At 43.2% G+C, this 18,152-nt stretch overlaps 1 protein-coding gene across 1 annotated transcript in view; it reads right to left on the bottom strand.

The window, feature by feature from the left end:
* Positions 1-1,593: 1,593 nt before the first annotated feature.
* LOC142250091 (uncharacterized) overlaps positions 1,594-18,152 on the bottom strand; it is a 76,604-nt gene continuing 60,045 nt past the window's right edge. The window contains exons 25-30 of the mRNA XM_075322155.1: positions 15,003-15,134; positions 10,659-10,790; positions 7,236-7,424; positions 5,718-5,809; positions 5,076-5,140; positions 1,594-2,617 (exon numbers count right to left, since the gene is read on the bottom strand). Of these exons, the coding sequence (XP_075178270.1) occupies positions 5,105-5,140; positions 5,718-5,809; positions 7,236-7,424; positions 10,659-10,790; positions 15,003-15,134 (581 nt within the window). The 3' untranslated portion in view covers positions 1,594-2,617; positions 5,076-5,104. The remainder of the gene's footprint in view (positions 2,618-5,075; positions 5,141-5,717; positions 5,810-7,235; positions 7,425-10,658; positions 10,791-15,002; positions 15,135-18,152) is intronic.

Genomic DNA, 18,152 nt, shown 5'->3' with positions numbered 1-18,152 from the left:
TGCTTCTTGTAGTTTGCCGGTACAGGATGTGTATGTGTGCGTGTGTTTGTGTGTGTTTGTGTGTGTTTGTATGTGTTTGTGCATGTGTGGAATGGCACAATAAGGGACCAGGATGGGACATTGAACAAGTTATAGAGCGAATTATCTGAGCTTGCATTATTTCCTATGGGAAATTTTGCTTTGCTAGACAAGTAACTTGGTTTATAAGCCACTCCCAGAACGGATTGTTCTCGTAAACCAAGGCTCCACTGTACTCTACATGTTATTCATGGACCCATAGACTTGACCCTTGTCTTCTGTGCTGCCAGAAAAAAAACAGACATGTTTCAATGTGTTTGGGTGGAAACCTTGAAAACACCGACACGTAAAGATCACCATTAGCTATAACAGGTAGGTGCAGTACCTGTGGTAAAACGGACCCCACACATATGTGCAAAACGGAGGTGTGAATTTGGCTTTACACAAATACATAACCAAATTGTGGGTGAAAAAGTCCTGTCTCGGAATATAGAGCGATCATGATATAAATGTACATCAGGAGGTGATACAACGGCTGTTACCAAGTAATTGTAGCATACAGCTCCTTAATGATAGTAATATCTAATATATAAAGCTGAATGTGTGTGTGTATGTCCGGGATTGGCATCTGCACCGTCGCAGCTACAGCCACAAAATTTTGCACACTCACACGTCTGGACCCCGAGAGCGTCATAGGCTTTTTGAGGGGAATATTTAACCCCGCGCTTTACAGTTATTCGCCAAAAAAACTGCCTCCATTAAAGCGAATGGAGCTGGGAGCCACAGTGCAGCCAGAACGTCAGAAGAATGCGCAGCCACGCCCTTATATGGAATGTTGGCGTGTCACAATGCAGCCAGGGAAAGAGACAGACACAGACAGGGAAAGAGGCAGACAGAGACAGGGTAGGAAACAGACATAGACAGGGTAAGAGAAAGACACAAAGAGACAGACACAGACAAAGAGACAGACTGACTTGGAAAGAGACAGACAGGGAAAGAGAGGGAAAGAGAGAGACAGGTTAAGAGACAGACACAGACAGGTAAAGAGACAAACAAAGAGACAGACACAGGGAAACAGACAGACAGGGAAAGACAGGGAAAGAGATAGACAGGGTAAGAGACAGACAAAGACAGGTAAAGAGACAGACAAAGAGACAGACACAGGGAAAGAGACAGAATGAAAGAGACAGACAGGGAAAGAGACAGACAGCGAAAGTGACAGAGATAGATAGACAGACAGGGAAAGAGATAGACAGGGAAAGAGATTGAGACAGACGGAGAAAGAGACAGAGACAGTCAGAGACAGACAGGGAAAGAGACAGACAGACAAAGAGATAGAGAGAGAGACAGAGAGATATATACAGAGGGGGAGACAGACATTATAATTACATTTCTATCTATTTGTTTTGTGGTTTTTGTGTGCAGAATACATTTTTGTTAATACATTCTATTTTGTTAACAGCCGTTATTAATCTGGGCGAAGCCGGGTAGTACAGCTAGTATAGATATATATATGATGTGTAACCTCTCAAGAATAGTAATACAGCAGAACAAGCATGAATGTAAAGACATGATCATTTATTGTCGGCGCTCATTCAGCGTTTTCCTTTTTTGTTCTTGGTCCCTGATATTCATAATCATTCAGTTACTTCTAAAACAAAATATTTTAATTTCATAATTATGAATAATAAAGCAATTGATACATTGTACCATGAGATATAACATGTTTATACATTATTTACACTGTGATTCTGAGAAATCAGCACTAAATTAAATGTTCACTATAAAAAAAGAGGTAAAGTTATGTGTGTAATGAATGATCTTCATCCTTATGGTCAGAAATCAAGAATATGAGGGGTTTTGCGAATTTCCTTTCTTTTTGGCACTTTTCACTCCCTTCGAGGAACGCTCCGGATCACGATAAAACATCTTACACAATCTGCGTCCTTTTCTCATGGTATTTATATTCACTGCGAATATATAGTTTTCTACATTCTCGCAGCTTGAGGTTGTCTTCTCCATGATACACTTTTCCCAGATGAACTTTGCTTAAATAGATGTCAGTGCACAGTCTTGGGAAAATTAAGAAAGGTTGAAAAGATTTTGAAAAAATGTCACTTAAAAATATCTAATTTTTCAGTTAAGGGTACTTTACACACTGAGACCTCGCTAGCGATCTCGTTAGCGATGTGAAATTTTACATCGCAAGTGCGATCTTTCGAGATCGCACATGCGTAAAATAACCTATGTGCAATCTCAAAAGATCGCACTAGCGATCTAGAATTTCACATCGTTAACGAGATCGCTAGCGAGGTCGCAGCGTGTAAAGTACCCTTTACTCTTTTACAATTTTCAGGGTCAGTCGTGCCGGGAGGCTTCTGGCTCGGTCATCGCTGTAGAGCGGGTGTCAATGTTAAGTTATGAGATGATGGAGTTTGTCTGATTTTACCCCCATGGAGTCTCGCTGCACAGTAGCAGTGCGGGTATCTGGTGGCTTCTTTGAAGATGGATTAGGTTGATCTTTTGTAATCCGTACTTTGATATTAAATACTGAATGGGTTTAATACATGTGACGTCATCTGGTGAAAGATAGACGAATCTGTAAGACAATTGTACAGTTCTCTCAGTAATTATTGATCAAGCTCAAACAATAGCATAACACACACAGTTTCCATACACAGTGCCCAAATAAACCACCATAAAATAACAACACCGCAAAGAGTCTGAGTAAGGCCGGGGCCACACAGGGGCTACTGCGATCCTCGCATGACACTCGGCTCCCGCTGGCAGCACAGTGGGAGCCGAGTGCCATGCGAGTGTCATTGCGACTGAGGTCCGATCATGTGATCTAGTGATGTGTCGGTCACAAACAATCTGACACAAAGATCCAGCTCACTGCTGTGACTGACAGGAGCCGGATCCCCAGTGTGAGCCACTAAAATCTCTAAACGGCTCTTTTTCCCGCTGAAACCCCACCCACCAGTGGCTAAACCCCGCCCACTCAACAATCTAATTGGTCCCTTGTAAGTGGGCAGGCTTTAGCCGTGGGTGGGCTTGGTTTAATCAGCGTTACAATAATCTTAAATATGTGTTCACCTGGGGTGAACACATATTTAATAGGGAGCCAAGAACGATCCGAATGAGCCAGCTCTTTTTGGTGAGCGGAGCCATGGGAACCGGATCACCAAAAAGAGCCGGACTGCCCATCACCATCGGACCACAGCTGCGGGGGGCGGGCCAGCTCTGAGGAGGGGAGGGCCGGTGCTGTGGAGGGGAGGGCCGGCGCTGCGGAGGGAAGGGAAGGATTTTTCTCCCTCTCTCCTCCGTAGCCGGCTATTGCGATTCTCGCCCTGCACTCACGGTACACCGGTGTACTGCGAGTGCAGTGCGATTTTTCTCTCACCCCAAGGACTTGAATAGGTGCGAGAGAAACAGGATTGCATTGCACCCGCAGCATGCTGCATTTATTTTTTCGGTCCAATTAGGGCTGAGAAAATAATCGCTCATGGGCGCTGGCACTTAGGCTAACATTGGTCCGAGTGCAATGCGATGTTTTATTGCATTCCACTTGCTCCAGTTTTAACGTTGTCTGTCTTAGGCCTAATACCACCATACAGTGTACAAATAAAGCCTAAGACACACGGCAGGAAAATCGGTAAGAGTGGAGTGCAATAAAAAAATCGCATTCCATTCGGACCAATATTAGCCTATGTGCCAGCACCCATGACTGATTATTTTCTCATCCCTAATTGAACCGAGAAAACAGTCGCAGCATGCTGTGATTGTAATGTGAGACTCTTTCTCTCGCACCCATTCAGGTCTATGGCGCAAGGGAAAGATGGCACTGCACTCGCAGTACACTGGTGTACCGCGAGTGCAGGGCAAGAATGGCAATAGCCGGCTACGAAGGAGACAGGGAGATAAATCCCTCCCACCCCTCCTCAGTGCCGGCCCGCCCCCTGCAGCTGAGGTCCAATCGCATGATCAGACCTCAGTCGCAGTGACACTGGCATGACACTCGGCTTCCTGCTGTGCTGCCAGCGTGAGCCGAGTGTCATGCGAGGATTGCATTAGTCCCCGTGTGGCCCCGGCCTAATACCATCACTCAATGGCCAAATAAAAACACTAGAGATGAGTGGACCTGGACTTTAAAGTTCGGTGTTCCTATCAAACTCAGACTTTACAAAAAAAAAAATCAGTGTCAAGTTCGGGTCCAGATCAGAATTTTATCTAAAGTCCAGCTGAATCTGTAGAACCCGAACTTCCACTGGTCCGTTCATCAGTAAAAAACAGCATGCAGTGCTTACAAGCTCTTTGATATGCAGCCTGCAAGTGCTGCTCTCAAGTTAGGCAGATTGCTGGATTTAGCCAGCTTTGGTGCCCTCAAAACTCCATCCACTTGAAGCATCAGAGAGTTCGTAGTTAGAGTTCAGCGGATCGATCATAATCCGGGTCCGGTGAATCCGGATCGGGTTGCCGCCGAAGTCCAGATCCGATCCGGAATCCGCGGCCATGTAAATCAATGGGGAGCCGGATCCGGGATGAGAGAGAGAGAGAGAGAAAAAAACCCGGATCCGGATCGTGCACCCCGAATCCCGGGTACTGGTCGGACTCGGATCGGTCGCTCAAACCGCCCGGATCCGGATTTTGCAGATCCGGGTCCGCTCAACACTACTTGTAGTTCCATCTAGGAACTCCACCATGTCGCTGTCCCGGCAAGCAGGTAGCCTAGAGACACAGGAGGAGTGTGCTGCTGAAGCACGATGATGGGACAACCCCTTTAATCTTTCCAATCAGTCTAAACGCCAACACCCCTATGAAGTGCCGTAACTTGAAGCAAATGGGCCCCAATGCAAAAGCTCCAATGGGGCCCCCCAATTATTGCAAATCTTTAATAGCATTGGTTTTACATGTAGGCCAAAAGGACTTTTGGGACCCCCTCAGCTCCAGGGCCCCGGTGCAAGTGCAACCTCAACACCTATGGCAGTTATGCCCCTACCTCTATGTACAGCAAAACTATCAATTTCCCCATTTTTTTTTAGTTACTCAATACTCACCAATACAGTTGCCTCATGACCCTGCAGAACTAAGCAAGACCACCAAAAACACCCGTGAATGAGAACTGCAAAAGACAGATATTTATTAGCCATTTCATATAAAAAAAAATAACATTTTATATCTTAGCTTCTGCGCTCACTGAAGATTACCGAGAGTTATATATATTTGTATGTGACCAACGCCCCCTAGTGGTGGCTGTAGATTAGAGCGGCTGACCACTATAGAGAGATAAGGAAAAACTACAAAACTAAACTAAACTAAAAAAACTATAGGATCACTTTAAATACTTGGTAAAATTTAGGAATGCAGCTGTCGATAAATTATTGCCCCAAACCATGCTTGTCTAAAATACTGTAAAGTTCAGAATTTCTTAGAGGTCTGGGATTATTAGGAGGCCATGCATACACCGATCTCCAGCCCTACATACAGTATCTAGCTGATTTGGGGACTTGGCTTCTGGGATTTGGCAATTATTGTCCAAAAAATAGCAAAAAAAAAATATGCATTTTGCTAAATTCCGGCCGATACTAACATAAAATACTAACATTGATTTAACGTCCTCCACAACTAATGGCAGATACCGGCATACCGGCCTGTGTTACCTGTGCTGCATCCTGCACACTTAGTAATTGTTTACTTACACAAATGATGACTACTGGAATCGCGACCATTACTGCCACAAATATTCCAAGTATCACCCTGGCGAATACAGGGAACGAGCTCTCCGCAGAATCTGCCAGAGAAGTAAGAAAATGGAGTAAATGACAGACTAAGGATCAGTACATGATAAGTAATATATCTACACAGTGACTGCGCCAGCAGAATAGTGAGTGCAGCTCTGGAGTATAATGCAGGATGTAACTCAGGATCAGTACAGGATAAGTAATGTAATGTATTTACACAGTGACTGCACCAGCAGAATAGTGAGTGCAGCTCTGGAGTATAATACAGGAGGTAACTCAGGATCAGTACAGGATCAGTAATGTAATGCATGTACACAGTGACTTCACCAGCAGAATAGTGAGTGCAGCTCTGGAGCATAATACAGGCTGTAACGCAGGATCAGTACAGGATAAGTAATGTAATGTATGTACACAGTGACTGCACCAGCAGAATAGTGAGTGCAGCTCTGGAGTATAATACAGGAGGTAACTCAGGATCAGGACAGGATAAGTAATGTAATGTATGTACACAGTGACTGCACCAGCAGAATAGGGAGTGAAGCTCTGGAGTATAGTACAGGAGGTAACTCATGATCAGTACAGGATCAGTAATGTAATGCATGTACACAGTGACTGCACCAGCAGAATAGTGAGTGCAGCTCTGGAGTATAATACAGGAGGTAACTCAGGATCAGGACAGGATAAGTAATGTAGTGTATGTACACAGTGACTGCACCAGCAGAATAGTGAGTGCAGCTCTGGAGTATAATACAGGAGGTAACTTAGGGTCAGTACAGGATCAGTAATGTAATGTATGTACACAGTGACTGTACCAGCAGAATAGTGAGTTCAGCTCTGGAGTATAATACAGCTCTGGAATATGATATAGAATTTAACTTACAAAGAGCAATATAAAAAAACTGAATATAAAAGGGTTGTCTAATTACTTTCGTACTGATGTATGATATGCATGGTATAGGTCATACATATCAGATCAGTGATATCTCTGTTGTTGGACCCCACTAATCAACAAGTTCTTTTCTCTCTTGAGGTTATATGATAACATTTTCACTGCAGAACCGGTTTGCTGTTACATGATAATATTACATGCTGTCAGTGTAAGGTTCTGTGCGCACGTTGCATTTTTGGTTGCTTTTTAAACTGCACTGTGTAAATGACAGAATGCATGCGTTTTGCTTCCCCTGCAAAGTCTATGAGAAGTCAGAATTTCCTTCCGCACGTTGCTTTTTTGTAGGCAACGTTTTGTTTGACAAATATTTGTCAAAATCGTTGCCTAAAAAAAGACGACATGTCACTTCTTCATTGCGTTTAGGTTGCATTTTTCACCCATTGACTTCTTAATCTCAAAATGCAGTGTTTAAAACGCAGCAAAAACACATCAAAATCCTATGTATGTAAAATGAAATAAATATCGCGGCTTTATAGATCATCTCCTTTATAATTATGATGTAGTTATTCTATATCAGGGAGCGTCACCTGCTGCGGCTGCGGCTGCGGCTGTTGTTGTTGTTGTACTTGTTGTTGTTATTGTTGATGTGTTTCCTGATGGCACTGTTGCTGTTGTTGTTGTTGTGGTTGATACAACGGTTGTTCCTGTTATTGTCGGTTTACTTTCTGTAGTTGATATTACACCTGTAGTGTTCTTTGTGGTCACTGAACTATTGCCTGCAACAATTGTAAGGGAAACATTAGAATATTTATTTGTACATGAAGTAGTTGATATTGTTATTTACTCCCCAGTTTCTTGCTCACAGGAGATGCATGTACACAGTGACTGCACCAGCAGAATAGTGAGTGCAGCTCTGGAGTATAATACAGGAGGTAACTCAGGATCAGTACAGGATAAGGAATGTATGTACACAGTGACTGCACCAGCAGAATAGTGAGTGCAGCTCTGGAGTATAATACAGGAGGTAACTCAGGATCAGTACAGGATAACTAATGTAATGTGTGTGCACAGTGACAGCACCAGCACAATAGTGAGTGCAGCTCTGGAGTATAATACAGGAGGTAACTCAGGATCAGTACAGGATAAGGAATGTATGTACACAGTGACTGCACCAGCAGAATAGTGAGTGCAGCTCTGGAGTATAATACAGGAGGTAACTCAGGATCAGTGCAGGATAAGTAATGTAAAGTATGTTCACAGTGACTTCACCAGCACAATAGTGAGTGCAGCTCTGGAGTATAATACAGGAGGTAACTCAGGATCAGTACAGGATAAGGAATGTATGTACACAGTGACTGCACCAGCAGAATAGTGAGTGCAGCTCTGGAGTATAATACAGGAGGTAACTCAGGATCAGTACAGGATAACTAATGTAATGTGTGTGCACAGTGACAGCACCAGCACAATAGTGAGTGCAGCTCTGGAGTATAATACAGGAGGTAACTCAGGATCAGTACAAGATAACTAATGTAATGTATGTACACAGTGAGTGCACCAGCAGACTAATGAGTGCAGCTCTGGAGTATAATATAACTTCTGTAACTTAAGATCAATACAGAATATGTAATTTATGTACACACTGAGACCACCACATAATAAATGAAAAGGTTCGTGTCATTAGTTTTATATTGATGACCTCTACTTAAGATAGTTAATTAATATATCAGAGGTATCGGTATTATATGGTTTGTAGATGCTTTTAAATGGTTGAGTGAAAACAAGTTATTAAGTGTCCATATAATTGGTGGTAAGTTTCTAATTGGCCGGTGTGTGATTTTTGGGACCTGCAACAATTATCAGAATGGGGAACTTTTATCCCCAATGGAAACCTTTTTGCCTCATTATAAAATACACTGGCGATCCCGACGTCTGACCGCGGCTCAATTCATTCTCTATGGGGCTGATGGGAAATAAACAAGCACAAGTCTGAGCAGCCCCATAGGGATAGAATTGAGCGGCGATCGAGCGTGTGCACCGCTGTCCATTCTAACCGCTGTCAATCAAAAAAACTCGCTATGAATAGGTACAACTATTACCACAGAAACAAAACACTACCTGTATATGAAAAATTACTTTTATTATATGCTTAAAAACGTACAAAAATTGTGCTCCAAATTCATGAACAAATACGGTACCAACACGTGACTCCATAGAAACTTACACATACATGCAACTGGAGGTACTGTAACCGCAATATAACTCTCCCTAATGTACAGTTGTGTCCCCGCTCAACATCGGCTCTTCCTATTAAACCCTAGGGTACATGCTAAATGAGGATGGAACCGACCTACCAGGCGTATATGTGTAAGTATCTTCAAATTATATCCATATAATTTACCTAATATATAAAGCTGAGTGTATGGATGTATGTATGTCCGCTAAAGGAATCCGCACCGTTGCATTTACAATCACAACATTTTGCACAGACACCCCATGTGACTCAGGGAACGTCATAGACTTTGTTTTGATGAGAAAATTTAACCCCGTGCTTTACAGTTACTCTCCAAAAAACCTACCTCCATTAAAGTCAATGGAGCTGTGAGCCACAGGTTATTATTAGGAGCTGTGATTGGTTGCTATAGGAACAAAATAAATTGTTAGTATAAGAAGCTTATGTGTGAGATAATATGATGTTGGTGAGGAGACGGATAGAGAGAAAGAGACAGACAGAGACAGAGTAAGAGGCAGACAGGGAAAGACAGAGAGCCAGAGACAGACAGGAAAAGAGACAGACAGGGAAAGAGACAGAGAGAGACAAACAGTCAAAGAGACAGAGGTAGACAAACGAAGATAGACAGACAGGGAAAGAGACAGAGAGACAGACAGTCAAAGACATAGAGGCAGACAGACAGGGAAAGAGACAGGCAGACAGGGAAAGAGACAGAGACAGGGAAAGAGACAGACAGGGAAAGAGACAGACAGGGAAAGAGACATACAGGGAAAGAGACAAAAACAGGGAAAGAGACAAAAACATGAAAAGAGACAGAGACCAGGAAAGAGACAGAGACAGAGGGGGAACGACAGATGGGGAAAGAGACAGGTGGGGAAAGAGACAGGTGGGGAAAGAGACTGACAGACAGACACAGAGATAGAGACAGACAGACACAGTGATAGAGATAGAGAGACAGACAGAGAGATAGACACAGACAGACAGAGATAGACACAGACAGATGGAGATAGACACAGACAGACAGACATGGATAGAGGCAAACAGATAGGGAAAGAGACAGACAGGGAAAGAGACAAAAACAGGGAAAGAGACAAAAACATGAAAAGAGACAGAGACAAAGAAAGAGACAGAGGGGGAAAGAGACAGACAGGGAAAGATACAAAAACAGGTAAAGAGACAAAAACTTGAGACGAGACAGACAAGGAAAGAGACAGATAGGGAAAGAGACCGACGGGGAAAGAGACAGACGGAGAAAGAGACAGAGGAGAAAGAGACAGGCGAGAAAAGAGACAGGCAGGGAAAGAGACAGGCGGGGAAAGAGACAGGTGGGGAAAGAGACAGGTGGGGAAAGAGACAGGTGGGGAAAGAGACAGGCGGGGAAAGAGACTGACAGACAGAAACAGAGATAGAGAGAGACAGACAGAGAGATAGACACAGACAGACAGAAATAGACAAAGACAGACAGACATGGATAGAGACAGACACAGACAGACAGACATGGATAGAGACAGACAGGTAGGTAGGTAGGTCCTATTAAGGGGAGTTATATCTAGGGAACAGTACCTCTAGCTGTCTATATGTGCACGTTTTTATGGATTCATGGATTGGTATTTGTTCATGAAATTCAATGAAGTTTTTTAGCATATAATAAAAGTAAATATTCATATATAGGTAGTGTTACCAATCTAACCGCTATACATGTGTCCTATGTGGTTGATCAGTGCGGGTCCCAACAGTCGGACCCCCATGGGTGGTGAAGTTATCACCTATCTAGTGTCACCTGTTGTTTTTGTTGTAGGTGTTGCTGGTGTTGATGTGTTTCCTGTTGTTGTTGTTACCACGGATGTTCCAGTTACTGTCGGTTTAGTTGGTGTTACACCTGTAGTGCTCTTGGTGGTCCCCGTATTTCCATCTAGAACAGTTGTAGGGGAAACATTAGAAATATTCTTACATAAAGTGGCTCTGCTCTGGGTTTGTCTTCTATCAGGAAAATCTTCTCAGGAAAATAAATGACTTGTTATTTCATTCGTGTTCTGTAATTAGCATTTTCTGTTACATGTAACCAGAGCTCTGTATTATACTGGGGTCCCACAGAGACGTTGTCACCTCGGAAGCCGTCATGTGAGACCATCGCTACCTGAGACCCCAGTATTACACAGGTCGGGATATTCCATCCCAGCTGCTTGTTCACACGCGGAGATCTGTGGAATATTGTTACTCAGTATCAGTGTTATATTGTGTCAGAATATACAGTATGTTACCATAATTATATCACAAGTGATTTGTGTGTTATTATTGTTACATGATATCTGTGTAATGTATGTACACTGTGACTGCACCAGCAGAATAGTGAGTGCAGCTCTGAAGTATAATACAGGATTAGTAATGTAATGTATGTACACAGTGACTGCACCAGCAGAATAGTGAGTGCAGCTCTGAAGTATAATACAGGAAGTGACTCAGGATCAGTACAAGATAAGTAATGTAATGCATGTACACTGTGACTGCACCAGCAGAATAGTGAGTGCAGCTCTGAAGTATAATAGAGGAAGTAACTCAGGATCAGTACAGGATAAGTAATGTAATGCATGTACAATGTGACTGCACCAGCAGAATAGTGAGTGCAGCTCTGGAGTATAATACAGGAGGCAACTCTGGATCAGTACATGATAAGTAATGTTATGTATGTACATGGTAACATCACAAGCAGAATAGTGATTGCAACTCTGGAGTATAATACAGGATGTAACTCAGGATCAGTACAGGATAAGTAATATAATGTATGTACACAGTGACTGTACCAGCAGAATAGTGAGTGCAGCTCTGGAGTATAATACCGGATGTAACTCAGGATCAGTACAGGATAAGTAATGTAATGTATGTACACAGTGACTGCACCAGCAGAATAGTGAGTACAGCTCTGGAGTATAATACAGAATGTAACTCAGGATCAGTACAGGATCAGTAATGTAATGTATGTACACAGTGACTGCACTAGCAGAATAGTGAGTGCAGCTCTGGAGTATAATACAGGATGTAACGCAGGATCCGTACAGGATAAGTAATGTAATGTATGTACACAGTGACTGCACTAGCAGAATAGTGAGTGCTGCTCTGGAGTATAATACAGGATGTAACTCAGGATCAGTGCAGGATAAGTAATGTAATGTATGTACACAGTGACTGCACCAGCAGAATAGTGAGTGCAGTTCTGGAGTATAATACAGGATGTAACGCAGGATCCGTACAGGATAAGTAATGTAATGTATGTACACAGTGACTGCACCAGCAGAATAGTGAGTGCAGCTCTGGAGTATAATACAGGATGTAACTCAGGATCAGTGCAGGATAAGTAATGTAAAGTATGTTCACAGTGACTTCACCAGCACAATAGTGAGTGCAGCTCTGGAGTATAATACAGGAGGTAACTCAGGATCAGTACAGGATAAGGAATGTATGTACACAGTGACTGCACCAGCAGAATAGTGAGTGCAGCTCTGGAGTATAATACAGGAGGTAACTCAGGATCAGTACAGGATAACTAATGTAATGTGTGTGCACAGTGACAGCACCAGCACAATAGTGAGTGCAGCTCTGGAGTATAATACAGGAGGTAACTCAGGATCAGTACAAGATAACTAATGTAATGTATGTACACAGTGAGTGCACCAGCAGACTAATGAGTGCAGCTCTGGAGTATAATATAACTTCTGTAACTTAAGATCAATACAGAATATGTAATTTATGTACACACTGAGACCACCACATAATAAATGAAAAGGTTCGTGTCATTAGTTTTATATTGATGACCTCTACTTAAGATAGTTAATTAATATATCAGAGGTATCGGTATTATATGGTTTGTAGATGCTTTTAAATGGTTGAGTGAAAACAAGTTATTAAGTGTCCATATAATTGGTGGTAAGTTTCTAATTGGCCGGTGTGTGATTTTTGGGACCTGCAACAATTATCAGAATGGGGAACTTTTATCCCCAATGGAAACCTTTTTGCCTCATTATAAAATACACTGGCGATCCCGACGTCTGACCGCGGCTCAATTCATTCTCTATGGGGCTGATGGGAAATAAACAAGCACAAGTCTGAGCAGCCCCATAGGGATAGAATTGAGCGGCGATCGAGCGTGTGCACCGCTGTCCATTCTAACCGCTGTCAATCAAAAAAACTCGCTATGAATAGGTACAACTATTACCACAGAAACAAAACACTACCTGTATATGAAAAATTACTTTTATTATATGCTTAAAAACGTACAAAAATTGTGCTCCAAATTCATGAACAAATACGGTACCAACACGTGACTCCATAGAAACTTACACATACATGCAACTGGAGGTACTGTAACCGCAATATAACTCTCCCTAATGTACAGTTGTGTCCCCGCTCAACATCGGCTCTTCCTATTAAACCCTAGGGTACATGCTAAATGAGGATGGAACCGACCTACCAGGCGTATATGTGTAAGTATCTTCAAATTATATCCATATAATTTACCTAATATATAAAGCTGAGTGTATGGATGTATGTATGTCCGCTAAAGGAATCCGCACCGTTGCATTTACAATCACAACATTTTGCACAGACACCCCATGTGACTCAGGGAACGTCATAGACTTTGTTTTGATGAGAAAATTTAACCCCGTGCTTTACAGTTACTCTCCAAAAAACCTACCTCCATTAAAGTCAATGGAGCTGTGAGCCACAGGTTATTATTAGGAGCTGTGATTGGTTGCTATAGGAACAAAATAAATTGTTAGTATAAGAAGCTTATGTGTGAGATAATATGATGTTGGTGAGGAGACGGATAGAGAGAAAGAGACAGACAGAGACAGAGTAAGAGGCAGACAGGGAAAGACAGAGAGCCAGAGACAGACAGGAAAAGAGACAGACAGGGAAAGAGACAGAGAGAGACAAACAGTCAAAGAGACAGAGGTAGACAAACGAAGATAGACAGACAGGGAAAGAGACAGAGAGACAGACAGTCAAAGACATAGAGGCAGACAGACAGGGAAAGAGACAGGCAGACAGGGAAAGAGACAGAGACAGGGAAAGAGACAGACAGGGAAAGAGACAGACAGGGAAAGAGACATACAGGGAAAGAGACAAAAACAGGGAAAGAGACAAAAACATGAAAAGAGACAGAGACCAGGAAAGAGACAGAGACAGAGGGGGAACGACAGATGGGGAAAGAGACAGGTGGGGAAAGAGACAGGTGGGGAAAGAGACTGACAGACAGACACAGAGATAGAGACAGACAGACACAGTGATAGAGATAGAGAGACAGACAGAGAGATAGACACAGACAGACAGAGATAGACACAGACAGATGGAGATAGACACAGACAGACAGACATGGATAGAGGCAAACAGATAGGGAAAGAGACAGACAGGGAAAGAGACAAAAACAGGGAAAGAGACAAAAACATGAAAAGAGACAGAGACAAAGAAAGAGACAGAGGGGGAAAGAGACAGACAGGGAAAGATACAAAAACAGGTAAAGAGACAAAAACTTGAGACGAGACAGACAAGGAAAGAGACAGATAGGGAAAGAGACCGACGGGGAAAGAGACAGACGGAGAAAGAGACAGAGGAGAAAGAGACAGGCGAGAAAAGAGACAGGCAGGGAAAGAGACAGGCGGGGAAAGAGACAGGTGGGGAAAGAGACAGGTGGGGAAAGAGACAGGTGGGGAAAGAGACAGGCGGGGAAAGAGACTGACAGACAGAAACAGAGATAGAGAGAGACAGACAGAGAGATAGACACAGACAGACAGAAATAGACAAAGACAGACAGACATGGATAGAGACAGACACAGACAGACAGACATGGATAGAGACAGACAGGTAGGTAGGTAGGTCCTATTAAGGGGAGTTATATCTAGGGAACAGTACCTCTAGCTGTCTATATGTGCACGTTTTTATGGATTCATGGATTGGTATTTGTTCATGAAATTCAATGAAGTTTTTTAGCATATAATAAAAGTAAATATTCATATATAGGTAGTGTTACCAATCTAACCGCTATACATGTGTCCTATGTGGTTGATCAGTGCGGGTCCCAACAGTCGGACCCCCATGGGTGGTGAAGTTATCACCTATCTAGTGTCACCTGTTGTTTTTGTTGTAGGTGTTGCTGGTGTTGATGTGTTTCCTGTTGTTGTTGTTACCACGGATGTTCCAGTTACTGTCGGTTTAGTTGGTGTTACACCTGTAGTGCTCTTGGTGGTCCCCGTATTTCCATCTAGAACAGTTGTAGGGGAAACATTAGAAATATTCTTACATAAAGTGGCTCTGCTCTGGGTTTGTCTTCTATCAGGAAAATCTTCTCAGGAAAATAAATGACTTGTTATTTCATTCGTGTTCTGTAATTAGCATTTTCTGTTACATGTAACCAGAGCTCTGTATTATACTGGGGTCCCACAGAGACGTTGTCACCTCGGAAGCCGTCATGTGAGACCATCGCTACCTGAGACCCCAGTATTACACAGGTCGGGATATTCCATCCCAGCTGCTTGTTCACACGCGGAGATCTGTGGAATATTGTTACTCAGTATCAGTGTTATATTGTGTCAGAATATACAGTATGTTACCATAATTATATCACAAGTGATTTGTGTGTTATTATTGTTACATGATATCTGTGTAATGTATGTACACTGTGACTGCACCAGCAGAATAGTGAGTGCAGCTCTGAAGTATAATACAGGATTAGTAATGTAATGTATGTACACAGTGACTGCACCAGCAGAATAGTGAGTGCAGCTCTGAAGTATAATACAGGAAGTGACTCAGGATCAGTACAAGATAAGTAATGTAATGCATGTACACTGTGACTGCACCAGCAGAATAGTGAGTGCAGCTCTGAAGTATAATAGAGGAAGTAACTCAGGATCAGTACAGGATAAGTAATGTAATGCATGTACAATGTGACTGCACCAGCAGAATAGTGAGTGCAGCTCTGGAGTATAATACAGGAGGCAACTCTGGATCAGTACATGATAAGTAATGTTATGTATGTACATGGTAACATCACAAGCAGAATAGTGATTGCAACTCTGGAGTATAATACAGGATGTAACTCAGGATCAGTACAGGATAAGTAATATAATGTATGTACACAGTGACTGTACCAGCAGAATAGTGAGTGCAGCTCTGGAGTATAATACCGGATGTAACTCAGGATCAGTACAGGATAAGTAATGTAATGTATGTACACAGTGACTGCACCAGCAGAATAGTGAGTACAGCTCTGGAGTATAATACAGAATGTAACTCAGGATCAGTACAGGATCAGTAATGTAATGTATGTACACAGTGACTGCACTAGCAGAATAGTGAGTGCAGCTCTGGAGTATAATACAGGATGTAACGCAGGATCCGTACAGGATAAGTAATGTAATGTATGTACACAGTGACTGCACTAGCAGAATAGTGAGTGCTGCTCTGGAGTATAATACAGGATGTAACTCAGGATCAGTGCAGGATAAGTAATGTAATGTATGTACACAGTGACTGCACCAGCAGAATAGTGAGTGCAGTTCTGGAGTATAATACAGGATGTAACGCAGGATCCGTACAGGATAAGTAATGTAATGTATGTACACAGTGACTGCACCAGCAGAATAGTGAGTGCAGCTCTGGAGTATAATACAGGATGTAACTCAGGATCAGTGCAGGATAAAGGTCCAGTCACACTAAGCAACTTACCAGCGATCCCAACAACGATAGGGATCGCTGGTAAGTTGCTAGGAGGTCGCTGGTGAGATGTCGCACTGCAACGCTCCAGCGATCCCACCAGCAACCTGACCTGGCAGGGATCGCTGGAGCGTGGCTACACAAGTTGCTGGTGAGCTCACCAGCAACCAGTGACCAGCCCCCAGCGCCGCGTGGAAGATGCTGCGCTTGGTAACTAAGGTAAATATCGGGTAACCAACCCGATATTTACCTTGGTTACCACTGCACGGAGCTACACGTGCAGAGAGCAGGGAGCAGCGAACACTGAGCGCTGGCTCCCTGCTCTCCTAGTTACAGCACACATCGGGTTAATTACAGGATGTGTGCTGCAGCTACATGTGCACAGAGCAGGGAGCAGCGCACACTGCTTAGCGCTGGCTCCCTGCTCTCCTAGTTACAGCACACATGGGGTTAATTAACCCGATGTGTGCTGCAGCTAAATGTGCACAGAGCAGGGAGCAGCGCACACTGAGCGCTGGCTCCTTGCTCTCCTAGTTACAGCACACATGGGGTTAATTAACCCGATGTGTCCTGCAGCTACATGTGCACACAGCAGGAGCCGGCGCTGACAGTGAGAGCAGCTGAGGCTGGTATCAAAGGTAAATATCGGGTAACCAAGGACAGGGCTTCTTGGTTACCCGATGTTTACATTGGTTACCAGCCTCCGCAGAAGCCGGCTCCTGCTGCCTGCACATTTAGTTGTTGCTGTCTTGCTGTCACACACAGCGATCTGTGCTTCACAGCGGGACAGCAACAACTAAAAAATGGCCCAGGACATTCAGCAACAACCAACGACCTCACAGCAGGGGCCAGGTTGTTGCTGGATGTCACACACAGCAACATCGCTAGCAACGTCACAAAAGTTGTTCGTTAGCAGCGATGTTGCTAGCGATGTTGCTTAGTGTGACGGGGCCTTTAGGTAGAGGTCATCAATATAAAACTAATGGCAAAATCCTTTTTCATTCATTATCTGGTGGTCTCAGTGTGTACATAAATTACATATTCCGCATTGATCTTAAGTTACATCCTGTATTATACTCCAGAGCTGCACTCACTATTCTGCTGGTGCAGTCACTGTATACATACATTACATTACTTAATATAATATCAGAGGTATCTGTATTATATGGTTTGTAGATACTTTTAAAGGGTCGAGTGAAAACAAGTTATTAAGTGTCTATATAATTGGTGGTAAGTTTCTGATTGGCCGGTGTCTGACCTTTGGGACCTGCAACAATTATCAGAATGGGAAATTTTTATCCCCAATGGAAACCTTTTTGCCCCATTATAAAATACACTGGCAATCCCGACGTCTGACCGCGGCTCAATTCATTCTCTATGGGGCTGATGGGAAAAAAAGAAGCACAAGTCTCAGCAGCCCCATAGGGATAGAATTGAGCAGCGATCGAGCGTATGCACCGCTGCTCCATTCTAACATTCTATACATGTGTCCTGTGCTGGTGATCGGTGCGAGTCCCAGCAGTCGAACCCCTATGGGTGATGAAGTTATCACCTATCTAGTGTC

This window comes from Anomaloglossus baeobatrachus, chromosome 8, assembly GCF_048569485.1.
Source record: "Anomaloglossus baeobatrachus isolate aAnoBae1 chromosome 8, aAnoBae1.hap1, whole genome shotgun sequence".
Taxonomy (NCBI): Eukaryota; Metazoa; Chordata; class Amphibia; order Anura; family Aromobatidae; genus Anomaloglossus; species Anomaloglossus baeobatrachus.
This window is presented reverse-complemented; position numbering and strand designations above follow the sequence as displayed.